General features: G+C 46.6%; 1 protein-coding gene across 1 annotated transcript; it reads left to right on the top strand.

Annotated features, from left to right (window-relative positions):
* Nucleotides 1-26,910, top strand: Mall (mal, T cell differentiation protein like). Its single transcript, XM_020174175.2, has 4 exons — nucleotides 1-379; nucleotides 21,102-21,269; nucleotides 23,571-23,693; nucleotides 25,711-26,910. The coding sequence occupies exons 1-4, from the start codon at nucleotides 272-274 to the stop codon at nucleotides 25,771-25,773; spliced, it is 462 nt and encodes a 153-aa protein (XP_020029764.1). The 5' UTR covers nucleotides 1-271; the 3' UTR covers nucleotides 25,774-26,910.
* Nucleotides 26,911-27,153: the final 243 nt, after the last annotated feature.

The following is a 27,153-nucleotide window of genomic DNA, read 5'->3' as shown; positions in this document are numbered from 1 at the left end:
AGCCCGCATCCCCTGGAGTAATTTCCTTAGGATTCAAAAGTTCCATGGGGTGGGAAGTCTAGAAAGAGCCCCGCTGCCTCCCACCCGCGGGGCCATCTGCTGGGGACCTGCTGGCCGAGCGAGTGGAAGGACCTGCTCGTCTGGAACGGTTTTTCCCCTCCCCGGCGACGTCCGTCCGTCTGATGGGTGTGTCGGGCAGGAGGTGATAGCTGGAGGACTGCGGGAGCAGGCGAGCTGCCGAGGAGTACGGCGCCGAGCAGTAGGTGACAGCATGGCTTCCCGGGACCTGCCGCCAGCCACCTCCTACGCCCCGCCCGACGTGCCCTCGGGGGTCGCGCTGTTCCTCACCATCCCCTTCGCCTTCCTCCTGCCCGAGCTGGTGAGTGCGGCCGCCGGCCACCGAGGGAGGAGGGCCGGGAGGGAGAGGCTGGACCGACCATGGCCCCCGCCCCGGGACGGGGTCTGGGACAGGGCAGCGCTGCCGGGCCGCCCATGGCCGCGCTGGCTCAGACTCAGAGCCGGGCGCTGGTCTGGCCCCAGTCCGTGTCCCTCTAGGCTTATGCAGGATGGCTGGGTTCTTCCCTCTAAAGCAAAACCCCCTGCACGAGGGAGCGACCACCCTCAGGCCACTTGGTTGCTGGATCTGTAACATCTTCCCAGAATATCCAGGAAGATATTGTCAATAGACTTTCATTACAAGGTTTCTTTTCTCCAACTCTTCGTGCTTTCCTAAAGCTCAAAATGAGGATCAAAAAGATCCTTCTGAGAGGGGTCTTCCAATGTTTCTGAATTGTCACTTGAGATGATTTTGAAGTTTAACTTATGTGGGCTTCCCACAGAGGTAGGTATGACAGCATCGGCCATAAAACAATCTCCTGAGACGCCCTGGTTCAATTCAAGAGCTTGTCACTGCCTGACTCTGGGGCACCCCACAGCCAAATGGTGATGCTAATCCCTGCCTGAACTGGCAGGTTCATCTGCAGAGCTAGGCACCGGGTTCAACACAACACTGTTGTCACCCCTTTCACCGAGAGGACATCAAGTCAGATGAACAAGTCAGAGCAAAGGAGTGCATTTTGTTTTTCCAAACCTTCTGATATATTTGGTTTGGTGGAGATGTTTTCTTACCTGCTTGGGGTTTGGCAGTGCTAACCCTTGGGCAAAGAGAAAAAAACAGGAAATGGAACCACCTATAAAAGTGAACATAGCCAGCCCTTTTTCTTGGTCATCTGCCTGGAAGGTTGAGCCCCACTGAGTGAACTATATATAGGCAAACTAGTTAAAAGGCAGCCTTGGGTGCCCATGAGAAAGGGAAGGCAGGCTGGGCCTTCCCTGTGGGTGACTCTGGATGAAACCCCACCCAAAAGGCAGGTTTCTGCCAGGACTACCTGCCCCTCCCAGGGCACAAACGTGGGCATCCTGCCAGACTGATGACATCTAAGTGTTCTAATGAGTTCTGTGTGTCGGGACCTGGGTGTGTCCCTCACCTTGGGACAGCCACATGAGCTGCCAAAATCGTAGTCAGCTTCACCACTTTTTTTGAGCATATTTTTTTGTCTGTCACACAAACCACTGGTAGATGGGGGTCTCAGGGACTCTATCTGCTGGAGAGGGACCCAGGGGCACTTCCTCTCCACAGAGGTCCAGGAGGGGACAAGGATTATCCCTGGGAATTTGGACCCCAGAGGACAGGCTGGATTTCCAGGCTGGGAGGCAAGACAGAGAAAGTTCTAGAGGCCAGAAGAGAAAACATGGCAGGCGGTTGGAGTGATGGAAAGCACCCAAAGAGAGAAGCATTGGGAGGGTTCATTGTGGGTCCCTACCTGCCCTGCTCTTACAAATGGGATTCCTGCAAGAACGAAGTGCCTGCTTATGTGGGGCCCTGAAACTTTTAACGTTTGGGGGAGGGGGGGCAAGGGGAATGGAAATAATGTCATTTAGTCAATTTTCTTCGTTTTAATTTTCACTTTTAAATAATTTTAGATGTATTATAAAGCTGCACTAATAGCACAGGAAGTTCTATCACTCAGATTCCTACAATGTCCACAGCTTCCACAATATAGCTTTCCAAATCAGAAAACTAACCTTAATACCATGCTACTGACCATTGAATTCAAATTTTGCCTGTTTCTCCAACTAACATCCTTTTTTGGATTCTGGCCAGAATCCTGCATTACATGTAATTGTCATAAATTCTTCATATCCTTTCATCTGCAACCTCTGTCCTTATCTTGCCCCTTCAGAAAGAGTGCTGATGGTTTCTTGTGTACAGTGTCATCCAATGTTTTGTCCAATGTTTGTCCCATTGGTCTTTTCCAATGTTTCCTCATTTGTAACTTTTATTTGTAACTCACAACCAATCCTTATTCATTGCTGAAAACGTAGAGAATACAGCCGTAATTGTTGCTGTATTTATGCATGTTGTTCATATATGGGCCCATATGTACTTAGTGGGATCTTCTCTGCCCGCTGCTCTGCACCCACACGAGCACTCCTAGCATGGAACCTAGAATCCAGCAGCCTGGGTCCAGAGGAGCGGGCCAGGGAGGGAGTGGGAAAGGAAGGCAGAATGTTAGTTAAGGTTAAGTGGCAGTTCTCACCCCATGAGCTAGAAAGGTGAGTGCAGAATCAGCCTAGCACAAGCCCCTCTCTGGCCCTTGTGGCCTGGGCATGTCTCCCTCTGCTGCCAGCTGGGGTTGCTGTGACAGCACCAGGCCTCTGGGCCAGCTGACTCTCTGTTTTGGGACCTAAGGCCATGAGCCCAGGGAGTGGAATGTAAAAGTGGGAGCTCAGGTCCGCAAAGGGAGCAGAGAAAGCAAAATCTCTTTCATCCATAGTGGGGCAGCCCAGGGTGGGTATCACATGGGTGGTGTCTACAATGTCTGAAGCCCTTTCCCTCAACCACTGTTTTCTGAGCGCCTCTGAGAACGCCCTGTGCTAAGAACCTGCCCCCATGAACACAGAACCAAAAACAATCAGAGAGCAAATCAGACAAGGACTCAAACCAGGTGAGATCTTCCGCTGGCTTCCCTGAAACCATGTGCCACCCTGACTGGGAGGGGCAGCCTCTGGCTCTTTGTGTTCCCTGAGGATGATAGTCCAGGGTGGCTCAGACTTTAAGAGGAGCTGTGGTTTCTCCACCCACCTTTCCTCCCTGCAGCCTGTTCTTACCTGTCTTTGCCTGGGACGGCAAAATTCACATTTTAAACCTTTTTTTAATTCTGCAATAATGATAGATGTATAGAAAGTAGCAAAGATGGCACCTTCCCTCAGCTTCCCAGAGGTTACCTCTTTCCTAACTAGACAGTATTAAAGCCAGGAAACTGACATCCGTCGGAGAACTCTCTGCCTCTCCACCGTGTCCTCATCTGTGCAGATTCATGTACACACTACCACAAGCAAGGTCCAGGGACTGTCTCTCCACCACAAAGGGTCCTCCCTGGCTACCCCCTCTGAAGTCCCCCCTCCATCCCGTACCTCTTTCCCCTGTTCTGAGCGGACTGCTGAAAACCACCACTTCTACAGCCATAATACCCTTATTCGAGAAAGTTACATAAATAAATGGAACCACACAGCATGTGTCTTTTAACACTGACTTCTTCCACTCAGCATAATGTTCTTGATGTCATTGTTGCCTGCCTCAATAGTGCGTTCCTTTTCATTGCTGGACGGTGTTCCATGGTACAGATTTACCACAGTCTAACTGGTCACCTATTGGATGTTTCTAGTTCTTGGTTGTTCCAAATAAAGCTGGTGTGGGGCTGGGCATGTGGCTCAAGAAGTAGAGCACCCACCTATCAAGTGCAAAGCCCTGAGTTCAAACCCCCATACTGCCAAAAAATCAGCCAAATAAAGCTGCTGTGAACATTCACGTTCATAGCATAGGTGTGCTTAATGCTCACGTCTTGGAGAAAATGCCTGGGTGGAATAACTATCTGCTTCGTTTTTATTAAGAAACTGACACATTGTTTTCCAGGGTGGTTAGAAAATAGTTCTTGCACTTTACACTCCCACTAGCAAGGCACTAGACTTTCACAGTAACAGTGATGTTTTATTCCATGTACTGTTGAATTTGGATTTCTCATTTGAAAATAATCTCCAAGTGTGAGGAATCTTTGAACCAATGAATTTTAAGATGGGAACAGAGTTCTATTTATCGCCTCTCTCCTCCATTAGCAAGTGTGGGTACCAGCTTGTGCCAGTGCATGACAACCAGTCCTGCCTCACTTCAGAGCCAGCCATCTGTGGGTAGCCGGGAGCCCACCATAAGGTGACTTACCTGTTACCAGTTGACTTCTGAGCTTTTTTGCAAGCTGAGGGTTCACACCAGTGGCTATCCCTGAGGGAATACTTTATAAGTAAGCCCAAGAAAGACTTCTAACTTTTAGCCTTTGCACCAATTGACTTGTTAGATTGTTGACTAATTAAGATTTCTAAGGGAAGATTCCCAAAGGCTCTGCTAGTGAATGGGGAGACGATTTGGTTTGAACCCTATGGTTCATGGAGGGTGTTTCCTTCCGTCTTCTTCCCTCACCTGCACGTGGATCAGAAGGATATGCTCAGATGCCCCACGGGTTCATTCCAGGCTCTTCCAGCTTGGGAAGCCTATCCTTATGTCTTACCAAATCCCTAGTTTCACGTTAACTTCAATCTGCTTCTTCTTTCACACCCACCAGGTCCAACTCTTTTTTGTTTAATCAATTCTAATTTTTTTAAATCATATTATTGTTGCTCTGGGAGGTACATTGAGGCATTTACAAAAGTTCTCACAATATGTCATAGTTGAATTCACCCCTTCCATCATTCTCCTTTATCCCTGCCTCCCCCCATTTCTGGAATACTTTCAACATAGCTCACTTTTCCATTTTTATGCATGAATATATAATATTTCCACTACATTCACCCTCCTACACCCTTTCCTTATATCCTCCCCCTTCCCACTGGTACCAACACCCAGCCAGGACCTGTTTTACCTCCCTAATCTCCATTTTTTGAAAAGACATTTTTGTTTGTTTAAGATAACTGTACAGGAAGTTTCCTTGTGACACTTCCATGTATATGTGTAATATAACCCAAATTAGATCATCCCCTCTATTTTTCTCCTTTCAATCTTAGTCACCTTCTTATGATGAGTTCAACAGAAGGTTTAAAAATTCTGTATTCATTCGTGTATACAAATACATCAACTATATTCATAACTTCGTGTATTTGTATTGTGTCAATCTCCCACATATGAGAGAAAACATGTGGCCGTTGTCTTTCTGAGCCTGGCTTGACATAATGTCCTCCAATTGCATGTATTTACCATCAAACCACATGGTTTCGTTAATCCTTATGGTTGAATAAAACTCCATTTCATATATGTACCACATTTTCTTAATCCACTCGTCAGTAGTGGGGCATTTTGGCTGTTTCCATAGCTTAGCTATTGTGAACAGTGCTGCAATAAACAGGTGTGCAAGTGTCTTTATTGTAATCTGATTTACATTCTTTAGGATATATCACTAGGAGTTACCCTATGGCTGGACCATATGGCAGTTTTATTTTTAGTTTTGAAGGGCTTCCATACTGTGTCCCATAGTGGTTGCACTAATTTACATTCTCACCAGCAGTGTGTGAGGGTTCCTTTTTCCCCACATCTTCGACAACATTTGTTGTTGTTTGTGTTCTTGATGATAGCTGTTCTAACAGGAGTGAGGCAGAATCTTAACATTGTTTTGATTTGCACTTCCTTTATGGCCAGGGATGTTGAGAATTTCAAGTGTTTGTTTTGTTTTTTGTTTTTGGAGGGGGGAGGCCATTTGGACCTCTTCCTTTGAAAAGTCTTTTAAGGGCAAAAAGTAACTGGGTGGAACTGGGAAGAGGGATTAGAGCCCATCTTATGTAGGTACCTCCCTCTTCCCTACAACATGTCCTTAGAAGTTGAATTTTCTGTCCCTTATCCTCTGCTACTTTCTCAAGTCTCATGCTTCTAGGGAGCAGCAAAAGTGAACTCAGTTTCATTTCTCCTGCAACCTCTGTCAGGCCCCAGGCTCTGCTCTTGGGGGATAGAATAATAAGAAGGGAAGTAGGGGAAAGAGGCCCTGTTTTAAAGGAGTGAAGCATCTCTCATCCTCTGAGAGCAGCACAAGATAGCAGAGAGGGGTATACAACCATGCCCCATGGGCCAGCATGGTTGTGAAAACAAGGCTATACAAGGAAGAGAGGTTTGACATTCTCAAAGGGTTTGGATTGAGTTGAAGTTAACAAATACATAAATTTGGGGTTTCTGTGAACCCCACAAGTTAATCCAATCAATGTTTATCTAGCATCTATTCCTGCCATTCACTGGGAATATGCAGATGATCAAGGCAGGCATGGCCCCTGCCTTGTGGAGTTTGACATCTAATGTGGGAGATAGAGAAGAGCTGAAGACACCAGTTAGTGGTGCCATGACTATTAGGGTGCAGTGGGAAACAGAAATTGCAATAGGTACTTTGTACTGAAAGAATTCAACATAGGGAATTGTTCAGAGTCCCTGAAAGACTGAAAGAGCAGAAAGGAGGTGCTGTAGCAATTCAGAGAACAATGACAAATGATGCAACCGCTGTCCACCCCCAGATTCAGGGAACGTGAGGGAAGTGGTGGCTGATGCTTAAATCCCTAAAGGAAGCCCTAGCTTGCTGGTGCTTGGATCGTTGAGGAGAGGATATACCATGAGATAATAGTCACCCTAGAGAAGGGGCACAGTGAACCAGGGTGGAGCTGCTGCTGTTGCTGGAGAGACAAAGACAAGACTGGAAAGAACGTCAGGAAGCCCCAACTCCTCTGCTCCCACTCAGATCTCCCTCCAACTTCCCATCACCAGAACCTGCAGATTCAGCTGCAGAGAAACCCGGCATCCCAGGAATAGGGCCTAGGCAGGGAGACACCGAGAACCAACCTGCACAACCCTGCATCCCACTGTGCTCCTGTGTATCACACAGGCCTCCCCTTCTGCCCCTGCCAGAACTTCCAGGCCTGTCCTTGCCTGATGTCCAGACAAACTAGGAGCAGCTTTCCCCAAACCAGCATTCTCTTTTAGCTCCACCAAGACAGACAACCATGCACACTGCCAGAAGATCAGTGCACCAAGATAATTTCATGCAAATAATACCATTAAGGAAATAACTGAGACCGGAAGAGGCCACGCATTCTGACCTGGTGGACTGGGGGGCCCCTGAGTAAAGAGTCTCACTGATGAGAAGTGCTAGCCTGTGTACTTTCTGCTTCTTACCACTGTTCTGGGTTTTCCCAAGAACTTCCATCAGGCAGGGCAGATCTGTAGGAGTCAGGAGAGGGTTCTAGAGTTGTGAGATTGGCAAGGAGCAGGAAGAAAGCCAGAGCAGGGAGGTCATGGAGGTCCCTGGCCTTTGTGCCTCTCAGCACTTGGCTCTGTCTCTACCAGCCCTTCCCTTGCCTCCTCCCACACCTGCCAGTCAGCCTCTCAGTTGACTCCCCTTGGTCAGGGCCTGCTCCCCTGATCTGGGCCAGGATGGGCAGCTAGCTAGTCAGGACCCACACAGGCTGACAAGTTGGGACAGAGCCAGATTATATCCACATTCCACAGCACCAGCTCCCTGGGGCTCTACTTTCTACCACCTGGCCACAGCTGCACCTAAGAAGATACCAGCTGGGCCCAGAGTGAAGCTTCTGGGCTTCCCATCCAGAGGGGCCAGAGATCATGGGTCTGGGACTTCTTCTGACCTCAGAGAAGCTGCTGCCTTAGTTGGACTCTCTAAGCTGGTATTTATGCCCTGCACTGTTCATATCCCCAGGCCTCCTCTCTTCTGGGTGCTCTGTCTGCCCAAGTGGTGCTGGGGGTGGGGTATTTACTTGACTATCATCCTTTCTGATACTGCTTTTTTGTGCCAGGGTTGTGGAGAGTCCCAGGATGAAGAGAGGACATGGGGAGGAGGTAGGGAGGTAGGGAAGTCCTCCTGAGGAAATCCTGCCCCTCTCTGAAGGGATAATGTCCCCTACCTGAAGGATTTCTAGGGCCCAGAAGGTAGTGGAGCAGAAAGTAGAATGGAATGAAACAAATGGGCATCTGTCCGCATTGGTCCAGGCTCCTGGCAGAAGTGTCAGTCCACAGCTGGGTCAGGGTGGCAGGCCCAGAAAGCCTCAAGCTGTGCTCCCTGTGTGGGAATCAGGCTGAGGAAGATTATGGGCAGTTTGTGAGTGTTGGGTCCTGCAACCTGTCTTCTGCCTCCTTTCTAAGTTGCTCATCCAGTTGGTCTGTGGACACGAGACCTCAGGGCACAGTCCTGCCCCCAGAAACTCAGGTTCCAGGCAGAAGGCAGTGAAGAGAGACAATGAAAAGTGGAGAATGTCCATAAAAGGAGGTTACTGAGAGGTGTGCTATGGCTTAATAGTCAGGGTGTCTTCCTGGAGAAGGTGACTTTGGTCTGTCCCTGCCCTCTAGGGTCTGGTCATAGGTGGGCTGAGGGTGGTGCACAGTCAATCAGCTGGGTCTAAATGAGCCAGTCCCTAATGAAGGGCAGAAACACGGTCACTATCACGAAAGTTTTATTACGGGTTTCTGCGAGGAGGAGGGTGTGGAGACCGCCCCTGAGCACAAGTCCAGTCTCCACTTGAGACTTCCTGGAAACATGTGAAAGGACATGAAGTAATCAATGTGACAAGGGCCAGAGAGGAAAAGCGACAGAGAGGAGGCCAGGGTGTGAGGCCTGGACAGTGGGCAAGTCCATCCAGGAGGCCCCTGGGAGGAGAGAGATACATTTACCCTGCTTCTTTCATCCTTCCTGTACTTTTTAACTCAAAAAAAAAAAGAAAAGAAAAGAAAAGAAAATCCACAAGTGGAAAAAAAAAAGGTCAAAAAATATTGCCTCCAAATGCTCAGTGTTTCATGTTTTATTTCTTTTTAAGAAACAAGAAGGAAAAGCTCTTTAGACTTTGAATGGATGAGAATGTTTTTATTATTCTGTGCTACACAGTAAATCCGTGATATGGTCAGTAAAATGAGGGACAGTCAGGGTCTGAATGGGTGGGTGTGGCCCAGGGACAGGAAGCCCCCAAGGAGGGCAGAAGTACAGGAGCAGGGAAGTCTCCATGGCGCTTCCTGGGCATGCTGCCAGGTCCCAAGGGCACTTATGGGGCCTTTATATAATTTGTTCTGTAAGGATTAACACCAACAGAGCTCCCACCAGCACTGTTCCTGAAGTGGATGGAATAAGACAGGGCCTTCGCAGGAGACCGAGGCATACTAGGCAGGCAACCTCCCGCTAAACTTTAAAGCCACAGAGAGAAAATTCTCCCTCCATGAGTCAGGACATGGTGACTCAGGGTTTGGAAGTGTCCTAGATCAAATTATGGAGCATGGAATTTCCATGTAATGCTAATTGTCTTTTGGTATTGGACTCAGGCCTTTGGCTTCTCAGAGTCATTTCCTCCCCTGTACAAAGGAGATAAGGCTTCCTGCCCCAGAAGCTTCACAAGGCTGCCCAGCTGGTGTTGCGAGAATGGGAGCCACCTGTGGGCTACAAACAGCACCCATCTAGGCACTGGGGTCTCAGAGCCACCCACAGGAGGCCTGCACAAAGGTAAAGCCTGCCCAGGAGCACTCAGCTTCTGAGGATGAGGCTGCCACTGCCTGGCTAGGCCTCTGACCTCCAGCTTGCCACTAAGGGCACTGAGTTCCAATCCTGCAGACATGGCACACTCCAGGGCTTCTCCCACTGGTCCTGACCTCTGGTCTCCCTCTCAGCATCTTTCTGTGGGTGATTCCAGCGTGATAACGCAGGACTTCTGCTCAGCAGTCATTGGAGTCCTGACCCCAAGGTCATTGCTGTGAAGGAGAAGAGTTGTCCAGACAGGGCAAGGCAGGACAGAGGGCACCAAAAGCCCTTGACTAGAGGCAAGGAGGTGCAGAGGTACACTAGAGCAAGGGCCTCTGCACACTGTAATCCACAGGAAGAAATAAGTTTTCATCGCAACCTGGTCATGAGCACACGTGTGTGCACGCGCACCTGTGTGTGTGTGTGTGTGTGTGTGTGTGTGCGTGTAGTAAAAGACTCCAGAAGCAATATTTCTTTATAATGGATAATATACTCCTTATAGTTTTCATTCTGGTCTATTTAATTTCTTAATGCTGATTGATGACACGGTAACATGGACTTATGACCCACAGATGGGTCTCACCCAGAGTTTTGCTAGAGGAACTGGCAAAGGGTCAGAGAACCTGGCATTGACCCCAGTGCTCCTCCCCAGGTGGGCACCAGGCCTGGGGGCTGTGGTCCAAATTGGGCCTGTGGAATAATGGCAGCCAGTGGAGTTGTATAAGTGCGGACAAGGTGTATAGATGACATACCCAGCTTCGTGTTGCAGGTGGTCCTCAGTGGAGCTGTAACAAGGGCTGTTGCTGGCTGAGACTGGGAGTCTGGAATCAGTATGCTGATTCTTCATCAACCCAGAGTTCCATTGGGGACTGCTCTTTCCATCTTTCTCCTCCTTTTTCCATGCTCCCAGCTTTACCCCACACACAGCCATGCCAGAGCAAGAAAGGGGATCACCGTGCTCTGTGTCTCCTTAGGCACAATGATACCCAGCAGGTTTCCCTTCACATCTTGTCAGCCAGGACTAGTCGCATAGGTGTCCTCCAGGCACAGAATGTGCTGAGCCTACTGGATGTTGGGAAGTCACCCCTACAGCCTCTCCCTGCCTGCACCTCCCGACAGAAAGCCCAGCTGGGGCAGGTAACCCCCGCAAGTAAAAGAAGACAACTGTCTCTGTAACAAGCTGTTTCCTATACCCTGCCCTGGGACCCTACTGGGGAAATCAGTTTTATTACTAGATGGAATGACTCCTGCATTCCATATTTACAAATTCACAGACTTGCTAAAATATATTTGTAACCTCAGATTAAGATTCTGGATGCCTTTGCAGTCATTCGTCGCTGGGCAGAGTGGTGAAAGACTGGAGTTGCCCAATTTGTCAACTCCCAGCTGAGCTCAAACAAGGCCACACAATGCTCTGCCTTCTTGTTTAGGCTCTCAGACTATAAATAAACATCTTTTTCACCATCTATTTCGTGCCACACTGTTCACATTTTTGTGCTTTTGTGGGTGATTTTGTTGTTTGAAATTCCGCCAAGCAGAGTGCTGAAGTGTAATGCTGACATGCCAGGCATGGTGGCTCACGCCTGTAATCCTAGCTACTGAGAAGGCAGAGATCAGGAGGATCACAGTTTGAGGCCACCCAGTGGGTGGAAGGTGGGGGGGAGGGATTGCAAGACCTCATCTCAAACAATAAAAAGCTATGCCCAGTGGCACACAACTGTCATGCCAGCTATGCAGGAAGAGTAAGTAGGACTAGGATCTAGACCAGCTGGAGCATAAATGTGAGACCCTATTTGAAAAATAACTACAGTAAAAAGGGACTTGGGTAGAGTTCCTGGCAAGCACAAGACCCTGTCTGCCAAGTTCAAACCCCAGTACTACCAAAAAAACAGAAGGCTGACATATGCCCTAGGGGAAAATACATGTGTATGATAAGCTTCTCTGAGTAGGAGTTACAGTGATGTGGCCATGTGTTCTGTGTCAAGAAATCAACAGTGCATGTTAGATAAGGTGTCTTTAAATAGAAGCACCCATAAAACAAGATTTTGTAATGATTAGGTGGCAAAAAAGTAGCGACCAGAGGCTTGCAGGAGCCTAACCCTGTGTTTCCCCCAGGAGCAATGGTTCAGTACCTGCTAATTCATTGTTCATGGGGACTTTACAGACTAGAACTGCTGAAAATAACAAAAACCCATAGAGTCAGGTGTAGAATTACACACCTGTGATCCCAGCACTCAGGAGGCTGAGGCAGGAGGATTGAGATTTGAGGCCAGCCTGGCCTACATAGTGAGACCCTGTCTCAAACAAATAACAACAAAATGGGCTGGGGATGTGCCTCAGTAGCGGAGTGCTTGCCTAGCACACACAAGGCCCTGGGTTTGATCCCCAACACTGCAAAAAATAATAAAATTATTAATAGTCAACTGTATTGTGAAGTGATATAGTAAAATAGAAAAAATAGAATACAAAACGTACGTGCTCTGTGATTTATAACTCTAAAATACATGTGCTTGAGGATTACACCTGGGAAGGAGCAAGACATGGTGCAACATTTCTTCACTGTTAACATTATTTTACAATCCACTTAAAATCTTAGGGTTAAAACATAACCTGTGGTTTCCCCAGAGTTGAGGTGTTTTGACTGGACAGCACAAACTCTCAAGGGACACCACAGTGGCAGGAACATGCTGCGTGTATTTGAAGGAGCTGTCACTTCCCAGGCATTTTGCAAAGGAACTGCCCAATGAGGGCCAAAGCACAGCCCTCGTGTGGGTCTTGCCTTGGTTTTCCCATTTAAAGGATGTGCACTGAAGACCATTTGCACACCCACTTTTAAGCAGCGTTCTCCACAATAGCCAAGAGGTAGAAGCAACGCAGTGCCCCAGACAATGAGTGGATAAGCAAAATGGGTTCCAGAGACCTCTTAACTTACGATGGGGTGGTGTCCTAATAAACCTGGTAGAAGTTGAAACTATAAGTCAAAAATGCACAGTGTACACCTGGCCTACTGCGGGTGCCAGCACAGCAACACGATACACTGCAGAATTCGCTGTTTCCCCCGTGATCTCGTGGTTGATTGGGAGCTGTGGCTCACTGCCCAGCATCAAGGGAGAGCATCAATCTTACACAATATGGGGACTGTGTGTGTGTGTGTGTGTGTGTGTGCGCGCGCGCGTGTGCCCAGTGGAATTTTATTTGGCCTTAAAAGAGAAGGAAATTCTGACATATGCTGCAACATGGATAAACCTTGAAAACCTTATACTAAATGAATCAGCCAGTCACAGAAGGACAAATAATTGTATGATTTCATTTACAGGAGATACCTAGAGTAGTCAGTTTCACATAGAAAGTGGAGCAAGGGCTGCTAGGGGCTGGGGAAGGAGTTATGGAGAGTTGCTCCTTAAAGAAAATGGATTGTCCATTTTGCAAGATGGAGGAGTTGAGGAGCTGGATGGTGATACTGGCTGCACACAGTGTGGCTGTGCCCAGTGCCACTGCACTTCACATGCACAAATGGCTAGGATAGGGCATTTCGTTGTGTCTTTACTCAGTTTTAAGAAGGAGGGGAGGTATCTGATAACCAAGTGACTCTGGACTTCATCAGTATGCACCATGGTTGCCTGAATATGAGGAACAATAGTTTTCTTCATCTTGAAACCTTACGATGTCACAGAAAGCCTTCAGGGTATTGGGGTTCGTGCTATAGGCAATGCCCAAGTGAGTCCTTCATGGAGCCCATTCCTCCTGGCCCATTGGTGGCTCCTGGAACCCTAGCTCATTGTGCTGCTGACTTTATGACCTCACCTCTCTTGATTTGGCCTTTTCTTCCCAGCCTGGAGTTTCTGGGGTTTTGTGGTCACCTGAGTACCAGGGAAGGGCAGGAGAGGCAAGGCTGTCATGAAAATTAAGATGAGCAGTAAGAAAAGGAATGTGGTATTGGCAGTGAAAGAGGCCTGCCATGCTGAAATGCTGCCCAGCTATGCAATAAAACCTGCCACTGGGGCCCCCACCCCTGGGTCTCTGTTTCTTGTCTGCTCCACCCTGAACCCAACCCTTCCAGCCTTGGCCAGGAGCAGACTCGACAAGAAGCATCTCCTCCTGAACCTCTCCTTGGGGTCATCCCTTCACTAGTGTCTGCCTCAGAACCTCTTAGTGTGTTAAGTTCATTCTGTTGCAGCAGCCTAGCCACTGCTGTGCTCCAGCTACTCTGCTCAGTCAGGTAGGGAGACCCCTCCTGCCAGAAGGCCATTCTCTGTCTCTGCCCATCCAGAATTCTTTAGCAATCACCCCAGTTTCTTTCTTTTTAAATTTACAGGTTGGTTGTTTGGGATCAGTTAAAACATGAACATGGTCCCACATACACAGAAAGCTCTGGCCCTAAACGAGCAGTTCTCCTCCCTGAGGCCAAGGCACGGATTGGGTTATTGGGTGTCATTCAGAAATACTCTGTGCATCTGCAAACAAATGTACATGCATATGTTTTCTTCTTTTTCTACACAAATCCTAGCACAGTGGGTATGTTGGTCTCTGCCTTTTAGAAATCTCTGGGCTTGTTCCATTTGGGAATATAAAGTGTTCTTCTTTTCAAAAGCTGCCAAGGGTTCTGGTGAACAGACATAATTGATTCAAATGGCCCGTTAGGTGAAACTTTAGATCAGTTTCTGTCTTTTCTGTAGTCAAGGATGCAATAAGCAATTTCATACATTCTTCATTCTGTCCTATGTATGACTTGTAGTACAAATTCCAAAAAATGAACTTGCTGGCTTGAACAATATGTGCTAATTTGATGTTTTGATCGGTATTGCTGAAATAATACAGCAGTGGATAGCACAATATTTCACCTGGAGTAGCAGTGGACTTCAACTAGGATGAACATTGGAGATCTGTGAATCTCCAAATTTGAAGGCAAAAATTGTGCACGTGTGTAGGTACATTTTTCTCCGTGATTAAAGCTTCCGTTAAGTTGTCAGAGGGTCTGTGCTGCCTAAATGCTGTTTCACCCATCTGGCTGATTATTCTCTCACCCACCTCCTCCAGAAATGGACTTCCCATCCTTTAATAGACATTTTGCTCTTCAGTGTCTTTCTCGTGGAGCATCCCTCCTGTCCTCTGTGTCATTTTGAATGATTACAAATGTTAGCCTTGGTCAACAATCATTACTAATAGTCCCCATGTGTCAGAGCCATACCATCAACTCCTCCAAGAGTCAGAAGTCCAGCAGACAGAACTAGGGTTCCAATCTAGAAGGCACGATGCAGCATGGTGTGCAGATTGGAGTATGGAGAGTAGAAGCAAAGAAACAGGCTTTGGGTTTCCAGCACCATCTGGGGGAGCTTCCAGCACCTCAGCGTCCCTCACAAGTTCAGTCAAAATATCTGTGGCAGGATTCCAGGAAGTAGCAGGACTCAGAGCATTGTGTAGTCAATACTCAGCTATCCTTGGGTTTTCTGTTTTTTGTTTTATTTTGCAGTGCTGAGGATAGAACCCAGCACTAAGGGTTCTATCATGCTAGGAAAACACTGTCACTGAGTCATATTCCCAGCCTCCAGTCATATTTTAGAAGCTCCTTACCTCTTGCCATGTTTTTGTTTGATTCTTTTCCATTATTACACAATCTTCAAAACAATAAGCATCCCCCAAAAGTGACCAAAGAAGTTGGGTTTTCTAAAGTATCATTTCAAATTCTTGAACTTCAGCTTAGAAGATTCATTCCAATGCACTGTAGTTATTATTCCTAGTTGAAGTTCAAATTGTCCCATCTTTGGACAGCAGGAGCTTCCTAAGTCCTTTTGATCTGACCGCAGGAGCCTTTGGAAGTTTTCTTGCCATCATGTGTGACACCACGCCCAGGCTCCAGCACTCTGCTTCTGACCTGGAACCAGTCATTTCTCCCAAACCCCAATATGGATGTCATTACTCTAATTCTTACATTCTAGTTCTTTAACGAGATTTCTAAGCACAAGGGAGTTAGTCTCCAAGAATAAGTGATCAACCCTACGGTTAAATCCATCCTACCTTAAAAGGTCTTTTCAAATTGTAGTTTAGTCTTTTGGGAAACACATACATGAGGAATGTGTATTCTGTTCATAAGGAAAAGATCGTGCCAGTTGTACCTGAAACACACTTGATCTAAAAGTCTAACTGTAATAAAATATTCCTCAGCTCTGAGGGCCAACTCCAACCATCTAAAAATAACTCTTGCTCTTGGGAAATACAAAATGAGGATTCAAATGAGAGAGCAGTTTAGTTTGCCAGGAGAATTTGGAAACTTAAATATGACTTTAGAAAAAAGGTAAAAATAAATACTCAAGGTTCTTAACCTGTAAAGAACCCAATCTAGACTATGTAAGATACAAACGGGATAACAAAATCCACTGGGTTTAAATTCACCTGGAGTTGGTCACTGGCCCTAGTTTCTTCCAGTGTTTAGAAGCAGGAGGGATGGGGAAATGAAAAACAAATAACATTCCCCTGCATAGTATGATTTATGCAACAAGAAAGCCAGCCAAAAGATTCCCACGCAATTTAGGTAGACTTCCAAGTGCTCAGAGGTCTTGGGCTCATGTGAGAGTGAAAGATGGGAATGGGGGTCCCCAAACCATAGCTAGAACCCAAAGGGAAAGGCCCAAATGGATGATCTGATCCTATGGGCATGAGACTCCCATCAAGGCCTTTAATTCTTCAAGCAGACCTGGGCTAAGGCTCTAACAGGCCAACCTAAGGCATGTTCTGGAAGCATCTACCTGCCCTATCCTCAGAGTATGAAATGTGATCTAGGGGATGTCCTCACCCACATCCCAGCTTCACCGCACACTGACTTTGTGACCTCAGGCCTTGATCCCCTCCTCACAGACTATGGAGAAGATTAAATTCAGAAATATAAGTAACTTACTTATGACGGTGTCTGGTCAAGGCAGTCTCTGATGGCAGGAGAGGAAAAAGGACTCCTTTTCAGGCCCTGATGGGGACAGAGGGACTGGGACACCCTGGCTGACTACCACGCTTGGAACAGATGAGCTGGCAGTAGCAGCAGAGGGATCAAATGGTAGTTGTCTGTTCCTTCTAAGGGAATTAGAATAGTGGGACAAACTAAGTGAATTCAGGCTGAGTGAACACATTTTATAAACTGTAAAGGTGGAGGTGATGTTTTTATAGATTCACTCAAAAGAATGTACTTTATTATTTTTGGGCAGTACTGGGATTTGAACTCAGGGCCTCACACTTGCTAGGCAGGCGCTCTACCACTTGAGCCACACGCCCAACCTTTTTTTGCTTTAGTTATTTTTTTGATAGGGTCTTGTATTTTTGCCTGGTGCCAACCTCGGACTGCAGTCCTCCCACCTATGCTTCCCATGTAGCTGGGATTATAGGTATGTACCACCATGCCCAGCTCTAAAAGAATGTACTTTAACACCCCTCACCCTCACATGTTCCAGGCTCTGTGCTAAGCACCAGGAACAGAGTGATGACTAGCACAAAACCTTTCCTGTCCTCAGCGATCTAATGTGAGTCTAAATGCTTACAAATCCTGGTGTAGTCAACAATTTTGTAAGTCCTAAGTGGCCTTTCCACTAATAGCATTATTTGGGCATTGGGCATGCACCAGCATTTTTGCGTGTTTTCCATGACTTGGTGAGAAGACCCCTTGGGGAGTCCCTTCAAGTTGAGCCTTGTCACATCTCTGCAATATCAGCACCAGCAGTCCCTGTGCTGATGTGCAAGAGCCCAGCCCAAGGGGAGCCAGAGGACAGGGCTCCCATCCCTCACTACCTCTCCTCAGAACAAGCCGGCCACACTCACTCACAGGCAGTCCCAGGCCCAGCCTAGAGCTTCTAAAATTCATTTGGAAGTTGATTATTAAGGACTGGGAGAATTTGCTCCCAGCACTTGTGTTTTAAGAGGTGGCCAAGATTCTGAAGGTATTTCCAAGCCCTATCAGTGCTGTACTTGCACTCCTTGCCTTAGAGTCTCTACCTTGTGGTCAACCTCTTATTCTAGTTGGCGTCTCACTTCCTCTTTCTGTTTTTCTCCTTAAAAGTCTACAGTTTCTCCACAAATACAAAAGTGCTTTTCCTCAATACAACAAGAGTGGAAGTCTGATAAGGGATAGGAAGACATGTCTATGTCTATGTATTAGCTGTAAGCTAAGAATGGCTAGTCCCCATATTATGAAAAGCAGAACCTGAATGCTGTGTATCTTTTGGCTGAGCTAGACAGAAGTGAGTGGAATTGTTTGGTCCAGACTTTCTCTAATAACATCATTCAGAACTGAGCCATCCCCACAGACACAGCTCCCAATTAGAATTCACTAAACATAGGAGGAAACAGGTGTAGAGGGATAAGAATTAACAGGAGCCACAGACTGCAAAATCAAATGAACAAGATCAAGGTAATGGAATTTTCAGATATTAAATATGAAATTAATACCTAGCAGGAGTAGTAAAAAGGTATCTACATCTCAACACATTGCATTACTATTGTATAAACTGCAGAACACCAACGACAGAGAGAAAACTGTAAAAGCAGTGGATATCAAGCACAGATTCCTACAATTCAGCAACAGTTCCCCTGACAGCTGACCTCTCAATAGCAACAAGGAAAGCCAGAAGACAATGGAGTGAAACAGGCAAATGTATAATTCATTAGTAATATATCTTGGAAAAGTAGAGAGAAAATAATTTTTAGGAAAAATTAAAGACATTTTCCATCAAATAAAACTGACTACTACTGAGCCTGGCACCGGCAGTTCATGCCTGTAAACCTAGCTACTTGGGAGATTGAGATTCAGAGGACCATGGTTCCAGGCCAGATTCCATTGCCATACCCCATCTCAATGGAAAAAAGCTGGGCGTGGTGGTACGTGCCTGTCAGGTATGTGACAGGAAGCTGAAATAGTAGGATCATGTTCCAGGCCAGCCTGGGAAAAAAGCAAGACCTGATCTCCAAAATAACCAGAGCAAAAAGGGCTGGAGGCATGGTTCAAGACTTAGAACATTTTCCTAGAAAGCATGAAGTCCTGAGTCCAAACCCCAGTACTGAAAAAAAGAAAAAACTGACTACTACTGACTTACTTTCAATAAAAATACCACTAAAGGGTACTTCAGGAAGGAAGAAAATTATCACTAAAGGGAAGTTATGATGGAAAGTAGAAAGGAATGTCTTAAGGTTGGTAAAAATCATGATCTAAAAAGGAAAAGATGACATACCCAATTTCATTAAAATTAAAGACTTAGTTCATCAAAAGCCAGCATAAAATCTGTAAGACAGATGTTAGCAGAATATATCTGAAACATACAATAGTAGTGATAGCCACATAATCAGAAAGAATTCCTATTAATCAGTAAGAAAAAGATGAACTTATAAAAATGTTATAGCCAATAGAAATAATTAAAAATTTACAAATGAGGAAATACAAAGCCAACAAAAATACAAAAATGTGCTCTATCTCATTAATAATCTTCGAAGTTAAATTCAATGAGATGCATTAAAAACCATGATAGATCTACCAGACTGCAACAAAAAGAGCCCTCTTTGAACTAATATATTTAGCAGGGTACAATGTCAGCACATTAAAATCAATTATTTTGTTATCTACTGTAAATGAAAAATTAGGAAATCAAAAACCTAAAAAGCAACACTATTTACAATGAAATACATAGGCATAAAATATAACAGAATGCTTAAAACCAGCACATACAAGTCGTTGAGAAAGTAAGTCAAGAACTTCTTCATAACTGGAGAGACATACCGTGTTCATGGAGTAGAAGACTTGCCACAGTAAAGATATCTATAGATTTAATGCAGTAAAAATCCCCACGTACAGATATTGTGAATATTGACAATTAATTCTAAAATTTGTGTGGAAAGGCAACAGAATTAGGAAGAGGATGAGCTGTCAATGAGATGGACTGTCTCCACAGAAATGTGAGTCACTTGTACTTGCGATTCTTTTGATTACCATAGCTTTATAGAAAAATTTAAAAGCTGGTAATGTAATTCCTCCAAACCATAAATTCAGGAGTCATCTTTGAGTTACCCCACCCCCATCATCACAAGTTTTCAGTGGTCTTGTACTCAACAGGCTCTTCTTTTTCCCAAATTATTTTATTGTTATACAGAAAACAAATCTCTGTGTGCCCACTATGAAGTGGGAGAAATAGAACAGTACCATTATCTTCAGAGGCTCTGTACCCCATGCTAAATCTTATAACAACCCAAGTGAGTCATTCTAAACAAGGATGGAGGAGGGCAGACTTTGAAGGAATTGGGGAGTGGCAAACAAGTTCAGATTTTGTGCCTTTGAATTTGAAGAGCTTGAGGGGTAGGTCCAGGCCTGGGGTGAGGCGAGGGAGGTGCCCGGGGTGTAAAATTTAATGAGACAAGCTCGGGGTCATGCAAATGCTGAGTCAGTACTGCAGAGGGACTTCCTAGAAGAGACATCCAGTAGGAAGGTGCATGAGTGGGGCAGAAGTTCACAAAAAGAAAAGGGAGGAAGTAAGTTTGTGAAATCACCAGTTAATATGGAGCTTAAAAGCACAGATCTAACATGAGTGAGGAGACAGAGAACTGAGGAGGCTACCATGGCATCTTTAGAGAGATCCAGGAAAGGGGAGGAGCTCAGAAAGTTGGATACAAAGCAACACCACCACCATGCGGTGCTCAAGTGAACCTTCTCCCTCCAGTCCTCCAAGTGGACGTGCCATCTGCTGGACATCTAGATCCTCTCCTGGGCTGTCCATCTTGGGGTAGGTCCTGCAGAAAGGAAGCAAAAGCAGAGTCCAGAGGGAACAGAAAAGGTCTGATTTATCCCCAAGGGGGTAACGAATTGCTGGACAGAGTTGAGAGATGATTAAACTGGAAGCCTATCACCCACCAGTAACTGACCCAGGACACCACCTACTGTGACCTGGGGGCTCCAAACCAAGTGCCAGGCAGGCATGCAGTGGGTGGAAGCCAGGGGAAGGAAAAGACTATTCCACAGTGGAAGTGAGCAACAGGAAGCATGCCACAGTGTCGTGTAGGGTTGGCAGAGAGGCAGATGTGGTCCACTAAGGACTCTGGGTCCTTTTTAAAGAGACAATCACAATTCATTGAAGCCTATTCCTGTCTGGGAAGTGGGTACACTATGACCAGAACAATGAATTTCCCAAGAAATTTCTAAAATCTGGATAATTTTTATGGTGAAAAATTCTCTTTTAAATTTTAGCAACTTATCAGATTGGTTTAAAACTTGTTGATACCAACACTGTTTGGGCCAAGAAGATACATCCAAACTTGGCAGAAAGTCCCTCCTTTTAAAATGTCTGTGTCAACCTCTTGAATTTTCCAACAGGATCCAACTTGATCGTGACTCAGAAGGGCCAACTGTCCCACCCCATTTCTCTCTCTTTTTTTCCTTCTGACTTCAGCTGAGCTTCCAAACAGGACCCGAGGAGAGAATGCCCTGCAAAGGGAAACTTCCCCTACAGGGAAATGAAGCCCTTTCTTTTTTCTTTTCTCTTACAGATATTTGGTATCTGGGTCTGGATCCTGGTAGCTGTCACCCAAGTGGCATACCCGTTGCTTCAAGGATGGGTGTTATATGTCTCGCTCACCTCATTTCTCATCTCTCTGATGCTCCTATTGTCTTACCTGCTTGGATTTTACAAAAAATTTGAGTCCTGGAGAATCCTGGTAAGAACCAAAGGGGAGGCTCCTCCCTGACAACGTCCTGGGTGTTCTGAGACAACTGGCCATTATTGATGGAGGGGAGAACCCGAGATCTGGGATGAGAAACCCCATCTGGGCTTGACCTCTATGGAACTGAGGCTTTGATTTTAGTATGGCGATTATTAAACCAAAATGGAACTATTTCTCTGCAAGAGTCAATCTTTTCTCATATTCTCTCCACTGCCTTCCCTGTTCGGAATATACAGCCCTCCCAGAAATTAAGAATTCCAGTGGTCTCCTGCTACTTGGGAAGCTGAGGCTGGAGGATGGCTTGAGCCCAGGAAGTTAAGGGCCAGTCTAGGCAACATAGCAAGATTCTATCTCTCAAAAACAAAAACAAGGCCGGCAGAGGGGCTTGAGCGGTGAAAGCGCCTTCCTAGCAAGCATGAAGCCCTGAGTTCAAACCCCAGTGCCACCAAAAAAGAAAAGAAAGAAGATTCTGATGTGTTTTCTCTAAATTTTATTCATTCTATAATAAATCATTGAAGCAGTGTTGAGGAAAATACAAGTAAGAAAAAAAATCACTGCAGACTAAGGGTTTGTCACAGTCATTTTGGTAGGCTCTCCCTCCCACATGTTACATGAATGTAACATGCTATGCATTTGAATCACACAGAACAAGTTTAGAAGTAGATGTTTTCATTTACTATAACATCATTAATTTTTTTTCATGTCATCACACCATCTCGTTAACCACTTACAAGTGTTCTATGTTGAGCAATGTTTAGTATGTGCAAAAGCACAGATAATTATATTCCAGAGCCTTATACAGCCATGACACAGGTTCTAGCATTATCAAGACTTTTAGCTCACTGGCTTCATTAAGCTTTTTTTTTTTTTTTGGTCGTATTGGAGTTTGAACTCAGGGCCTCACACTTGCTAGGCAGGTGCTCTACCACTTGAGCCAGTTCACCAGCCCAAGCTTTTTATTTTTTCCTTAACCTGAAGAATTTTAAAGCAAACCTCAAACAGATTGCTACAAAGTTAGCAGTACAACCCAGCCTGTGACTCTAAGGCAAGAGTCACATTTAAATCTCCCCCATTATTTCCCAAATGCTTTTTTTCCCCATTGTCTTGTTTGAATCCAGATGCTCACAAGAGCCCTGTGTTGTACTTGGTTGAGTTTCCTTCGTACCTTTAGTCTAGAGTGGCTAGATCTGGTCCCTCCCAGTGACCTTTTGGAGGTCAATTTACCTATCGGAGGGAACCTGTTTTGGATTTGTCTGTTTGCTTCCTCCTGGTACAGTTTGATTTGTCCCTCTATGCACGGACTTATCGGTAAACCAGAAGCTCACAATGAAGGCTTCACTGGATGTGGGTTAGACATTCCTGGCAACAGTGCCTCATAGCAGCCTCACATCACATCACATGGTGACAGTAAGTGGTCCCTCTGGGGCAGTGTGTCAGCCCGACCCATCAACTCTTCCATACTTTCTTTCATCCGCTGGTAAATACTCCTGTATTGAATTTTTCAGTAGAGGTGGCAAAATGCAAACTGGCTGATTATGACACTTCTTTCAGAGTTAATTTCCATTTTAATGGCCACATGACATTCTTGTGGAATTGAAGAACATGGTTGAGAGTTCAGCGCAGAGGTTCAAAAACTGAAATCTAGAGTCATTAACCTGGCTCTAGCAGTCTCGGTTCCCTCATCTATAAACCAGGAATAATAAGAATAGCCTATGAAATCAGCTGTGAAAATTAAATGAGATGGCATATGTAGTGTTAGGATAGTGCACTGTACAGAGTAGGTCTTCATAAAACTAATGGGTAAGGGCAGAAGCTTGGGGTTCATGAGGTCTGGGTTCAAATCCTGGCTTACCGACTTAGTCGTTAGCCATAACCTTAAACTTCCTTTCCCTCAAAGTAAGAGCGACAGTAAGTACAGCAGTACCTACACCTCGCCATCGACGGGGGTGAGGAAAAGACTTAGCACAAAGCCCAGCATGGAATAAGCACTCCAACTAGTGGGGCACAGCTCCAGTGGTAGAGGGCTTGCCTAGCAAGCCCCAGGCCCCTGGTTCAATCCCTAGTACCACACACACACACACACACACACAAAGCACTCAAATATGAGTATGGTATCCTATTGTTACTTATTAATTCACTATTGTTTGCTACATAAATATCTCATTAGAAACATTGCAAAGAAAGAACAGGAGCTGAGTGGAGAGGGCTTCCCCCTTCCCCACTGTGCAGCGAGAGAGGACAGTGCTCACCTGGGTGACTGTGACTGTGGCCATGGCCTCTGCTCTGCATTTCCAGGACAGCCTGTATCATGGGATTACCAGCATCCTGTACATGAGTGCCGCTGTCCTGCAAGTATACGCCACAATCATTTCTGAGAAGGACAGCCTGAAAAACTACTACGTCAACACTGCGGCCTCGGTGAGTGGGCAGCTCTGCTGCTGGGCAGGGACAACAGTGGTTGTCACTGGAGGACACTTACTGCATGAGGTTTAATCCTGCCTCGTGCTGTTTAGCCACCCTGAACTCTTAACTTGCAGGAGCTTGGAGTTGCTGCCAGGGCCAGGGTGCGTGGGTGTGAGTGTGTAAACACATGCGCCCAAGCTCAAGGCCATCTCTTGCCTTTTGTTGTCCCAAATAATCATCTCCCCAAAACACAAACTGGAGCACATCTCTCTCCCACGGGAAGTTCTTCAATGGCTCCCATTACTCTGGAATGGACTTGATGATGGACACTGGTCAGTGTCCTTTGTTTCAATGCTGGATGGCATTGTTGGCTGACAGAAGCCAAGGCAAGATGGTCCCACTAAATGGTGGAAGAACAGGACCCAGGGCCTGAGACTCCCCAGGACCTTTCTGGTCTCCAGCACTTTCTCCCACCGTGGAATGGTGCCCTCGTGTGGCAGGGTGCTCATAGCACGGGCCACTCCTGCAGAGCCTGACCTTGTTTAGTCCTTAGGAGGACTTCCAAGGCAGGACTCAGCACACAGATACACTCCTGCTCGGCCTGGGCAGGGAGGTCTTATCCCAGGGTCCCAGCGTCCTTCTGCCCTTTTCTCAAATGTCACTTTCTAGCTGAGGCTTCCCTAATGACACGTGTCCCAGCATCCTCTTTCCCTTTTCTGCTTCATGGTCTCCTGGGCCTTATCCCTGCCCAAGTTGCTCCCAGCAGCACTTGCTAATCTTGTGTATGTTCTGCCACCTGCTGCTAAAATGCAGGCTCTGTGAGGAACTTGTGATCCTCCTGCCTCAGCCTCCTGAGTCCTCCTGAGTACTGGGATTATAGACATGCACTACCATGCCTGGCATAGAGGCAGGAGTTTTTTTAATGTCTTGTTCACTGTTATAGCAATAGTCATTCTTCTTTTGTTTATGGTACTGGGATTAAACTCGGGGCCTTGTGCTTGCTAGGCAAGTGCTCTCCCACTTGAGCTATGCCTCCAGCCCTTTTTGCTTTAGGTTATTTTTCAGTAGGGGTCTTGCACTTTCTGCCCAGGATGGCCTCAGAGTGTAATCCTCCTATCTATGCCTCCCTAATAGCTGGGATTACAGACCTGACCCACCTCACTGAGCACAATAGTCATTCTTGAATTACAGCAGGTACTTAAAATATGTTTGTTGAATGAATGAACGAGGAAAGTGTGAGTGGACACCAGGACAGTGGTGCTGGGATGGCTGACCAGATGTGGGAGGTGTGTCAAGGGTGATAGCCTCTCTCTTGAGAAGAGAGGAAAGCCATCATGTGGTTTTAGACATGGTTTTAAGCATGGTCATGGCTTCCTGTTAGGCAGAGTGGACACAAGTGCATTAGTTGAGGCCAAGAGAAGTTCATAGTGAGAGGTGATGGTGGCTGAGACGAGAGACGTGAGCATCACGTGAGCCAGCCAGCAGTGGAATCAGTAGACTTTGGCACTAGCTTTGGTCACGGTAGTTGGGGGAAGTTGCAGCAGGATCACAGGTTCCTGGCATGAGTAGTTGGACAAGATGAGGTCATGGGGCTGACTGAGCTTGGGGGTTTCGGAGGAAATGTCAGGAGTTCATTCAGGGCCATTAATAGTTTCAGGGGCACCTGAGACACTCACAAGGAGGTGCTCAGAGCACAGCTGTAGGTCAGTGCAACTGCAGGAGCGATATAGCACAGAGAGGCAGGGGAGAAAGTGCCCAGGGTGAGAGCTTAGCCTGACTCGAGGCCAGGACAGGGAGGAAGAAAGCTCACTTTATGCCCAGGTGGAGGGGACCCACTGCAGATGGAGACAGAGACATTGGGACGGAGCAGGACACCAGAAGAATGTGGCCCTAGGGTTGCCAGGGATGGAGCAGCTCCAGGAGGATGGAGAAGCTGGCCAGCAGTTGCTGTTCTTGGAACAGAATCAGTGGATACCAAAGGGTGCTGGAAGCAGGCACTAACAGTTTCTAACTCCCTCCCCTCTTCCTGCAGTTCTTTGCCTTCATCACCACCCTGCTATACATCCTCCACGCCTTCAGCATCTTTTACCACTGAGGCACTGGGAGCCATGCCAAGTGAGAAATGCTATTTTAAAGCCCGGATTTCATCATTTGCCATCTGGATGATAAAAAGACCTCCCCAGAAACATGGGATTAACAAACCATCTTTCTGGAATGTTCCATGAGACCCACTTTGGCATTTTTCTTTGGATGTTTTCACTCACTGATGAGTATGAGAATGCTGTTTTCTTTTTTCCTGGGAAAGTAACCTGCATCTTGGACTTTCCTGACCATCAGCCTCATTCTTCTAGAAAACTAACCTCAAAGCCCCCACCATTGAGAATTCCAGCTCCACCACTGTTGCACCTGTTGAATGACTTTGCCTCACAATGGGGCTCCCTAGATAGGTTTAGAAGATAGGTTTCTTTTCTTAAAATTGAAATGCTCTGTGGAGGCCTTATTCCATGGTTCTGCCTGTGCCCTGGAGCTGTGGCCCAGACCTGCCCCCTGCCTGGGAGAAGCTGACAGGGACAAACATGCTACCCAGCCCCCTCCCATCCTGTCCCTCCACCCCAGCATTGGGATCCAAGGAAAATGTACTTAAAATCAACCTTGAGGGTAGATTTGTGGGGGAAATAAGTAACCGGCTCTACAGTAAGACCTGGGGTTGGAGGGTGGGTTGGAGAGAGGGTGGGGAGGGAAGGGCCTCCAAGCCCCGCCTACTGAAGACTAGAAGTCTCTGGTCCCTCAGGAAACAACCTGAGCGAAGGAGGCGGGGCCATTACAGCCACAGACTGCCTCTGGGCTCCTGCCGCAAGTCCTGGGAAGAAGATGCACCATTATCTCAGGGGCCGTGAAGGACCCCTCCCTGGGACCCTGCCTTTCTGTGTGCACCTACTCCCCTGGGGCCTCTCAAGATGGGGTCAGGGCCCTCCCTCTAGGCTCCTCAGGACCCAACATGGGACCACCCTCCAAGAAAAAGTGGTCTTGTGCACACAGAAAACTCAGTTTGATTTCAAGGTAAATGTTCTTCAAAAGCAAGCTGTGCTCTCTGGCATCTCTCCATGTGGGGAGACCTCCCCATGAGTCTGCGTGGCTGGGCCCCCTGACCCAACGGGCGGGGAGGGCACAGCCCTGTAACTGCTCGTGCCTGCTGTTGCTTTGAAATAAATAAATTATTATGTGAAAGGGACTCTAGGGCTCACCGTTTTGTATCAACTTTTCTCCATTCCAGAAGGGAGAGGAAGGTGCAGGAGTCACTGAAGAGAAAACTCTGACTTCACTTGTTTACTGGTCACTTTCTAATCACCCCGATATCTTGAAAAGCCACCATTTATCTCCCATTTGGTTGCCTGGCAGCTGCCTGCGATGGTCACTGTTCAATATTTTCTGAGCGGCCACACGCATGAGTGCGTGTTTTATCACAGAAGGAATG

The sequence above is a fragment of the Castor canadensis genome, chromosome 12 (genome assembly GCF_047511655.1).
Source record: "Castor canadensis chromosome 12, mCasCan1.hap1v2, whole genome shotgun sequence".
In the NCBI taxonomy this organism is placed as follows: domain Eukaryota; kingdom Metazoa; phylum Chordata; class Mammalia; order Rodentia; family Castoridae; genus Castor; species Castor canadensis.
Note: the sequence above shows the minus strand (reverse complement) of the source record. Positions and strands in the feature narration are given on the sequence as shown.